Raw genomic sequence first — 10,072 nt, 5'->3', positions numbered from 1 at the left:
TCATCGAACAAGAAGACTGCCACACATGCATATACTGCAAACGAGAGGTGAGGCATTTAGCGACATAGCGTTTTCTTGCCACTCTCTTCTGCTTCATGACAGAATTTTCAGTGTGATCATCACGTTCTTTTACAAAGAGACTTAAATACCAGAGAAGGCAAAATTAGCCCAAGGGGGGGAAATAAAAGAAGAAAGTAGAAAATATGTAATACAAAAATATAAATTTATTTCTATGGCGATTTACAATAAGAATAACAAAGGTTTTCTTAATTTTCATACAACATAATTAGCGCTCTGAAATATATAAAATGAGATCTCTTATATTAAAAAAGCCATATTATTATAAAACGTAAATGAATGTGTGAGAAGAGAATCATGTATCTGAATTACGCAGAGACCTATTTTCGACCAAGGGGTGAACACAGTAAACAGACAAAGAAACATATCGAACAGTTGAATTCACTTTTTTTTTCTGGTACATGTCTGACAGGCAAGCGCATGGTCACATTTCCTATATTGGGACTTTGCATGTTCAGTTCTTTAGACATGTTAATGAATAACAAATGCACACGGAAAAATTCCGGACATTGAAATTTTACACACAAACTGTGCACACCAAAAAATGTATGCTGCTAGAGGTTCCAAAGATAACGGATCCAGAACTGGCGAGGTGTCCCGTGTTGGACCGTTTCCAATGAATCCGGAGAAAAAAAACAGCCTTTTATGCATTTTCACACAACAGGTAGAGTGAATGTTTTCGCTCCTCAAACATTTTAGCTTGTAAAGTTCTGCAACAGGACATCCACTTATAAATAATCATAGGAGAAGGCACTTCAGTCTCATACTGGACTCTTATGAATACAGCAAAACACTAAAAAAAACATGCTTTACCCTCCTGCCCCACAGATTGGGATTCCCGCAATTCCCTTCCCCCACACTATCTTTAATGGTTCAATGACAGCCCTTTCATGTTAGGGGAAGTGTGGCAATTGTAGAAGTGGCACAGTCTGTATAGGGAAGTGATGTTCAGCTTGAAACTATGTGCAAACCACTGAATGCCACTGCTGTGCTGGAACGTTTTTTGGTCTTGGGACTGTACATTTGAGAGGAGTTTATCTTCTGGGTGACACTGACAAAAAGGGGTGGGCTTGAGAGATTTTGAGATGTAATGCCTTGCACGGCCAGTTGCAGCTGGCCACACAAACACTCTCGGATCCCAGTTGCAGAAACAGGATTTAGACCCAGGGATCTACTCAGCAATATTTGTCAGTCCGAATTTATACTTTTATACTCGAATGTCCAGTACCGTGATCATTTAGGCTCATCTCTCTAAAGTATGAGTAACAGCACTTGTGTTTTGGTATAGGTGATTGCCCATGAGGTCTCTAAGGAGGATCCCGTTACACCATTTACGGGTGCATAATATGCTTTATCACCAGCACTCCAATCCAACAGTTATTAGCCAGAGAAAAAACTGACGTCCACAAATAATAGAATGAAGGCATTAATCTTGCGGCAACAAGATGTACAGCACTGCTCTCACCAAATGATTGGGTTACCAGTCTAAAGGCCAGTGAAAATCGCAACGAGTGGGCTTCAGTCCAGTGAGATGGACTGAATGACAATCATAAATGCAAACTGGTTCACGTGAGAGCAGGCTGCGATAGAAGTCAGACGGCGTGTTTCATGACATGTAAGTAATATGGAAGACCAGTCACAGGTTAACGGAGATCCACTCTTACCACCTGCACCAGCTTGCCACAGAAGGGGACTTGCTTTCTTTGGGGATCTATACAAGTAGAATAATAGCACCACAGTGGAACACACTGTAAGCACCACACACAGCATGATGCGATAAGGGGGCTGGAATGGTTCTACTGGCCGTCTAGTCTGCCTGTACCGTTCACTTTAATGTCCCTCCACCCCTCAGCAATGCAATGGAATATCTAGACATTAACTGACCTTCTCTAAGACTTAAGCTGGTCATTAGTTCTGCTGTGTGTGACCTTGCTTTAGTCCTGTGGGCCTCTCAGGAGCACTGTGCTCCCTACCACTCTCTGGAAATCTAGAGCGATGAATGTACCTCGTTATTCAGTCATACTGTGTTGACGGAGCAACCTCATCTTTCTCATCACATTCATGGCGTTTCACACAATGAGCTAATAAGGCTACCTTATGTCATGATTTGGATTATGTGTGCAGTGTTTATTCTTCTCACAATTGGGCTCATTTGATAGGCCTCTGTGGTACTGCATGGATTTTAAAATCAAGTCAGAGGAAGAAGCATCAAGGAGGGGGTTTACCATGTACGAATAGTGAAGGAAGATGTTGAGAAGAAGAAGTTAAGTGCTGAGTTAATGGACTTCTCAAATTTTCGATTGTTATAAATTATTTTAGTGGAAAGGAATAACTGAGGCTACGGTAATAAATTCTCAATGATCAATTTCAGAAAGTGAAGTCTGTGCCCTCTCCCGTCAAGCTCACCTCATTATTAAGCTATGATGTGGTCCTGAATGAGGATCGGGTTAGGAAGTTAACTTCTGCTATAGATTTAAAACACTGCTTTTGGGTTCCCAATACTGTAACTTTAATAAAGGGGCAGGCTCAGTAACTCCTGCCCATATGGCAGCTAGGTAGACATAGCTTTAAAGTATTATAAGAGGCACTGCGATTTCTACCAGGATTCAAGAATTCCTGACAGTGGGACTGGATAGCAGCATTTTAATAGCACTTTGAGATGATGCCCCTGAGTAAAAAGAGTGATGGAGGTTCCAAAGGGCAAACCCCAGGGATTTACAGCGATCCCATATTTCTAGGTGCAGCGTGTTTGCTCCTCTGTTTCTTGAAATCAAGACACCCGGATACTGTTGGTGGGTGAGCACAACACAACTAACAGTGTGAACGCCATCTGGAATGTGGCTTTGCGGTACATTCTGAACACGCATTAGTTAAAGAGAAAAGAGACGCTTGGAACTATGGTCAGCAGATGCTGGTTAGCAGAAAATGTCTAGAGCAATGTCCTGCACCTTGTAGCATAAATGGAATAAGATTTTCAAGCATTTATGCTTTTTATGCTGCAACTAGAGATGCAAACTATTAGACCACTACCAGTGTCCCATTCTAGGTCTGGCAATTTACACAAACACGTAATTTTTTTTAGGAAAAAGATTCCCATTGGCCATTCGAAGCGAAATTCAAATACAATCGTGTGCAATTCAGGGGACACTGTCTGGTCATTACTAGGCTACGAGACTTACAGTCAATAGTGGAAAAAGACATGTTCAACTTGAATGCCCATGTAAAATGAATGGATGTGGATATGTCGATTGTTAGCTGTGACACACCACATATTGAGTGAGAAGATCAAGATGTTGAAGGATTTAAAAAAAAAAAAAAAAAAAACACACTTCTGGGTAGCCATGGCTTCTCTCTGCTTCTCGCCAACAAATGTTATCCACTCCACACAAAGCTTTAAGCCTTCATGCTTTGTTCTCTCTTCTTTGAAATCTACTCATTCCAAAATACCCTCCTGTTCTCATACAGCATCAATCAATAGGAAGAACGACACCACATATGCTGTAAGATAGCAACAAATGAAGAGCAAGATGAATCTGCATCCGTGTACAGACAATCCTGGAATGGTTTCCAGTTCTTGATCCCTCTTTGAGCTCCACTTTCTGGTTCCTTTAAACTGATCAACTTCCAAGTACACCCGACAGCTCGGCCTGTCCTACACATGGTCCCTTCCAACCCTGAGAACTAAGATTTTTTGCTGCAAAAAAACACAAGTGCTTGGCGAGACAACCATGTTGCCTTCTAGAAATGTTCTTCACTTGGCAGTAAAACGCCCTCTGTCCATGGGCACTGGAAGTCCACGTGTTACCGTCCTTAGAGTTACCAACGGAGTTGGATATAGCAGCTAAGACATCCCCCTTGCATGGGGCACAGCCTTTCTCCATTTTGTCCATTCGTCCAGGGCATCAGCCTACTCTTTCCACTTTGCAAATTATTTTCTCCTCAAAGAGGGGCAGGACTGCATCTTCCTCTGAAATCTCCTGGAAAACAGCGTTGCACTCAAACTCCTGGCTTTCTTTCTTGAAATAATATCTGCTCAGAAAAAAAATACAGCAATTACTGAAAGAGTATATTCTAGACTTGCACAGTAGACACAAAAGTAGAATAGTTCAGGGTGGAATGGGTGCAACTTGAGGAAAGGTTAGTATAAAATGTCCCCCAACTTGGTGGGCTGCACTACAATTTCCCACCAGTTGACTGCCCAGCCTGATGGGGATGTTTACCATAAGAACGACTTGTTAAGTCTGTGGATGACCAACCACTACATGGGGAAAACCTGGAAAGGGAATCCTGGATTTCTCCAGTTCAAATTATCCAACCCTTAAATGCATTAGATTCTGAATGAAAGAAGGGTGCTATTATATGGTTAATTAAGCTTCTTTCAGTCACCCTGTAAAGAGGATCATATTCAACCTATTTTCTGTCCCCACTTCCTTCCTTTTCCATCCCAATCATTGTGATTATAAAAAAATGTATATAATGAGATCTCTTCTCCAGTTGCCCTACTCACTTGTAGACGCCTTTCTTGCTGAGTAGCTCCTTGAACTCCCGGAGAGTGAGGGTTGGCTCCTTTGTTCGAATCATATAAGGTATTCTCTCGCCGCAGAAGTAGTAAACGATGGCAAGCCCTCCCTGAAGATGGCTTTCTGTGCTCACCTTCTTCACCAGTTTGTGCCTGCAATGGATAAGAGGAGCAAATGGTTAAAATGGAAGTCAACAAAATACTCCTCACAGTTTCTTAATCTGGATATCAACACCCATTGCTATTTGCCTATGTAAGTGTAAAATAAGTGAGATGGTTCCTAAGAGTTAGTTTAAGATATTATAGGCCAGATGCGAATAAATGGTAGAAAGAAATAGTCCAATGATAAAAAAGTAAATCGAGTTGCCTCTAAGCCCAATAATAGGGAATGGATTTATGAATAAGTTCACAAGGCCAACCATATACATAATACAAAACAATGTTATGTTAGAGGCATTTGTCTGGCACTTTTCTAGGGTCCAACAGCCCGTTCAGAATCTAGGCACACTTTGTGTTTCACCTATACCTAAAGACTGGAAATTAAGTGATCTTTTGACAGCGTATGTGTTCCTTTTTCATACTGTACAGTGGCTGACATAACCTCTTATGCAGCTGTTCATTACGTGTTCCGTTGCAAGCTTTAAGAGGCTGGCCATGTATTTTCTTAAGCTCTAGTGAATGGTTACCCTCTGCTCCCGTTAGGATGGTTACTTTTGGAAGCTTCGCCAACTGTGTGGTGTCATACAACGTTGTGCCATGTGGATTTATTAAGGTATACTTACTCTTCGGGAATCTTGGCTGTAGAAATGCCAGGTGATGGAAGGCTGTCCTGTGCCTTTGGCCGCTCTCTCGTTAAAGTGGGCTGCACACACCTGAAATGGTTGCAAAGAGATTAATTAATGCAAACTTACACAAAACATTCCACCATTTAAAGTAATGATACTTCTAAAAACCCGTGCGAAATCATTCGGGTACAGCCCGTCTTCTAAATTGTCCCTGCGCACCAGGCAATGTGTTGTCTGTTACAGCTAAAGGGGCTTCACGTGCTTACTCCTGCACTAAAGGTGGTATCACGCTGCTGGCCCAGTGGGTGCACAGAACTGGGTGGGCCCCTCCATGCCCAAACACGTATTCTGCGTACGAATGCATACGGTGTGAACTTTGGTGGCACAGCAGCAAATGCTAACAGACGTACACCAGGCGCATCAAAATAGACCACTCCCTTCAAACGTTATGACTATCAGACGTGACAAAACTCACGTGATTTCAATGCCAATGCACTAAATTTAAAAGCTCATTTACTATACTATACTATGCCTAACGTCTTCCCCTGGGCTGCCAAACCCACATAACATCATCGTCTCTTCACTTGTACCACCTTGGCATCAACATTACACTCTTGCACCACCCATGTCCTTTGCTCATGTTTTTTGTTTTCTTAACAGTGCCTCAAAAACCACACCGTTGCATCACCTACGCAATGTTCTGTAAGCTGTGCTCTTGTGGCATTTTTAAAAATCAGGGATGTGAGCCACACCTCAAAAGGAGGAAGATATTTACATTCTAGTTCATCTTTCTGAACACTTGAATGCAAATATGGTTACAATCGGTGTTTTCCCCCGTCCTGGCCATGAAACGTAATAGACCCTCAGGTTCGCACTGCCTTGACACCAAGAGGACCCTCTATCTCCGCACCTGGGTTTCTGCATCTTCGGTGCCTTTTTCTCCTCCACTAGTCGGCGCCGGGCCTCTTCCAGCTGGTCAAGGGTGTTGGGTGCATTGAGAGGGGGCATGGAGGTGTCCTGCAGGAAGAGGTGGGCAGGCTGGGAGGCAGAGCGGTGAGACGCTTTCTTTACATCTGGGCAGTGGCTGAAAAGGAAATATGAAACTCCTTGACATTATGGACTGCACAGAAAGGACCACAAACTTCACTGCTACTGTGGTTCATACCATTCACTGTATGCAATTTTAAGCTGAATGAAATTCCATTTTAAAAAGGTTTAAGAGTATTAGAATAGCAAAGTCATTTAGCAGTGCTCAAACTCTTTGTCTTCCCTACTTTGTGGTCTCCATCTTTCCTCCCGGTATAAAAAACATCTATTTAGACTCCATGCTCTACTCACCTTGCTGTCGGTTCCCGCTGGTGTTTCTTCACTATCTTGGCACTCTCCAGCACCCACTGCCAGACACTGTGATTGCGACCCATTTCCTGCTCCACAGAGAGGGGTGTCGTCACCCCCGTGGATGCCACAGGCTCTTCCGGCCTCTGTGGAAGGGCAGAGGTCTCCGTCTTTCGGCCTCCTTTACTACCCAGTGAGCTGAAACAAAGCAAAACGAATTTAGGTGACCTTGCCGCTTTTCGTATCCACAGAGTTCTTAGGTGGGTTCATAGGGCACACAGTCATCAAGCGCTGAAATCTCATTCTAGGTTATACTAAACTCCTCTGCGCTTAACCTCGGTAGAATGCAACCGCTGAAGGGATTGGTTCTGTGATCCTGCAGTTACATACAGGTGTATGCACCGAGGGAATTAAGTAATTGAGCTATCGCTCTACATGAATATTTTCTGCATTCATTTAGTTGTAGAAAGAACATGAAGACATTTGCACACACACAAAAAAAAAAAAGTTTTCTTATAGTTTTGAGGACCTAAAAAATTATGCCATCCCAAAGCTATACCCACCCCAAAGAGAACTTCCACAAACATATTGCGCTTTGAAACGGAGTATGTTTGGGCATCTTTCGTGATGAAACAGTGATAAAAGCAGTACCTGGATACTTCTGTTTTTGCAGGTTGGAGCGGTATAAAACAGCAGATTTCCTGTTTACTCCTACACATTGGTACCCAATCTCACGAGCCACATGAAAGCTGAAATAATGAGTTGGCCTTGCAAGAGCGCAAACCTATATACAAGTTGCATGGGCATTTAAGGAGCACGCATTTAAACTTATAAGGTATATTTCTAAACTAAACACTTCCTGCACTGATATTACACGTTCCATTTTCGGAGAGCATTACACACACACACACACGCTGCTTTTTTGCTTTGTACAACTGTAAATGAAGTTAATATTGTTAGAATGTGCGTTGTGCACTGCTAAAACTTACCCGCCAGAGATCCGGCTATCCATGGTTGAGATGGTTCCAGTTTCTGATCCCTGAGGCGCCTTTGTCCGAAAATGGCAGGCTGATGAGCCAGGCAACCTGAGGTGAGCCCCTTGCCCTTTGACCCTCCTCTGGTTGAGGGGGGATTGGGAGCGCGGTGACAGGGTGGCCGGCGTCTTCAGTACCCGCGACAGGTGGTCGTCGAGAATGGACTGCGGGTCATCCTCGCAGGAGGCGGTAGGCAGCACTTCCGGTTTGGTGACTGGCACCTCATATTCATCTTTTTCTTCCTCCTATTGGTTCGACAAAGGCTGGTTAGTGGCTGAATCACATCCAGGGCCTTCGCGCTTATTTGCCAGTATATGGATCAGCCCTGGCCCCCACTGACCGTCTACTCAAGCCACGTGACCACACTGCTTAGGAGGCCTCTCCTCCCTACGCATTGCGATCCCAGCAGCCGCCTCTCTCCCAACAGGCTGCGACATGTCAACCGGTGCTGCTGCCAGCGCCGCATGCCAGGACTCCCAGCTGCAGAGCTTTCTCATTTTTTGGTGCCTCGTCCTGGAAAGACTTCTAACCTCGCCCTTCTCTCACTTGGGCTTTATCGCCTCTTTAACTACAAATCCAGTCTACCTGCCGGCTTTCCCTGCGATTACCCCTCTCCCCTTTCGCATTCACACTGTTTAAGAAGTGTTTGCCCACAATCCTCTTTTTCTCTTACGTGGCTCTCATAGTCATTCTTAGAACTCCTGATAATCCCTCCCACATTTCATCTCCTTCCCCTTACAGCTCCCTTTTTAAATCAATTTTGTGGCTTTAATTTCTTTACCTTCTTTGAATTTTCCCCTGCTGCCCTAGAATAATTCCTATGCAGTACACTGTCCCTATGAAATTCCTCCAATCTCCCAGGCCCACCCCCCCCCCTTGGTGGCCTCCTCCTTTTTCGACTTCTATAAAGGCGCCATGGATCTCTCGCATCCCTTTCCCCAACCATCCCACTCACCTCTTTTAACCTTTGTAACCTCTCCTCCAGTCTCTCCTCTGCCTCCCTTTGCTTCTTCACCCGCTCCAAGGCTGCAGTCAGCTTGGCTGCAAACTCCTCGGGGTTAGCCGGCAGCATTTCTGCGGTTGGACGCTTGGTCCTCTGAGGAAAGTTGAAAAAAATGTGTTAATTCAGAGTGTCCTTGTAAGAAGGTGGACAATGGGCACACAATCTGACTTAAATATTAAAGTAGTGTCTGCCTAACGTTCACAGGTTGGCGTGCATACACTGGTGCTGGAACACTGGTTTCCATTTTCAGACTGGGAAATGGAAACAAAATCTGCATTAAACATGCAGTTTTACTAATAACATATCGCGTATAATGTATGGAAATTGGGTTTCAGCAAAAATGTATAATTTGCACATCACCAAGTAAAGTATATTGATTTATCAGAATATTTGTTTCAATCACACTTCAGAAGTACCAAAAATGTGCTAGAATAATTAGAAATATGCATACAGTTCATTTACAGGTATTTAAAAAGTTGTTGTGCCTTAGAAGAAAATACTGACATACTACATACAGCCTTTCATTTCAAATTTTATGTACCACAGAAAGACTGTCACACAGTTCTCACTTGAAAAAAAATATAGCCTCCATATTAATAAAAATAGACATTTGTCAGAATACATTGCTTGACATTTATCTCTGTAACAATATAAAAACAAAATGTAACGACATCTGTATTGCTCATTCATCTTCTGAACTCCAGTGCGGTTACTTTGGGGGTGCTGCAGCACTCCTCACACTGGATATTCTAGCAACTATGCTTGCACACCTCTCCAAGACCCAAACAAAAAAATAATAGGATATGGTTGGACTTTGTAAATAATAACAGGTTGGAAAATGGTGCACTACATAACGGGGTCAGCGCAGCAGCAAAATCTAAAAATCACCACATACATTCACAGCTCTGATACAATTACTGATCTTGTACTCTAGTTCAATTCAACCCACCCCCGCCCCAATTCCCCATGAGTGAGGTACAAGTGACAAGAAACTGGGTTTGGAGGCAAAGACCACATATCAAGCCTCGGGTGTCTAAGTAGGGCTTTTGGGAGCAAAGGTCATCTCACGGACCTATACTGGACATCCTTCAATAAAGACTCCCTAGTTCATCACCGCTGCCATTAACATTATTGAGCAGCATGTCAGTGACTCAACTGCACAAAAGGTAACATTGGAAATCAGTCAATACAGAGGTTTAGATTTTGGCTTTGCCTCAGATATGAAGACTCAGTCTGAAACTAGGATATCTGACTAACTGCACACAAGTCCAGCCTCCAAGAAACTCGGATTCCCCCTTCTTTGGTGAATTGTCTCCAA

At 43.4% G+C, this 10,072-nt stretch overlaps 1 protein-coding gene across 2 annotated transcripts in view; it reads right to left on the bottom strand.

Annotated features, from left to right (window-relative positions):
* Positions 1-206: 206 nt before the first annotated feature.
* LOC138246246 (axin-related protein-like) overlaps positions 207-10,072 on the bottom strand; it is a 30,180-nt gene continuing 20,314 nt past the window's right edge. For both annotated transcript variants that reach the window (XM_069200661.1, XM_069200660.1), the window contains exons 6-12: positions 8,707-8,847; positions 7,707-7,996; positions 6,721-6,915; positions 6,293-6,466; positions 5,380-5,469; positions 4,586-4,750; positions 207-4,107 (exon numbers count right to left, since the gene is read on the bottom strand). In XM_069200661.1, coding sequence (XP_069056762.1) covers positions 3,981-4,107; positions 4,586-4,750; positions 5,380-5,469; positions 6,293-6,466; positions 6,721-6,915; positions 7,707-7,996; positions 8,707-8,847 — 1,182 coding nt within the window. In that variant the 3' untranslated portion in view covers positions 207-3,980. The remainder of the gene's footprint in view (positions 4,108-4,585; positions 4,751-5,379; positions 5,470-6,292; positions 6,467-6,720; positions 6,916-7,706; positions 7,997-8,706; positions 8,848-10,072) is intronic.

The sequence above is a fragment of the Pleurodeles waltl genome, chromosome 7 (assembly GCF_031143425.1).
Source record: "Pleurodeles waltl isolate 20211129_DDA chromosome 7, aPleWal1.hap1.20221129, whole genome shotgun sequence".
Lineage (NCBI taxonomy): Eukaryota > Metazoa > Chordata > Amphibia > Caudata > Salamandridae > Pleurodeles > Pleurodeles waltl.
Note: the sequence above shows the minus strand (reverse complement) of the source record. Positions and strands in the feature narration are given on the sequence as shown.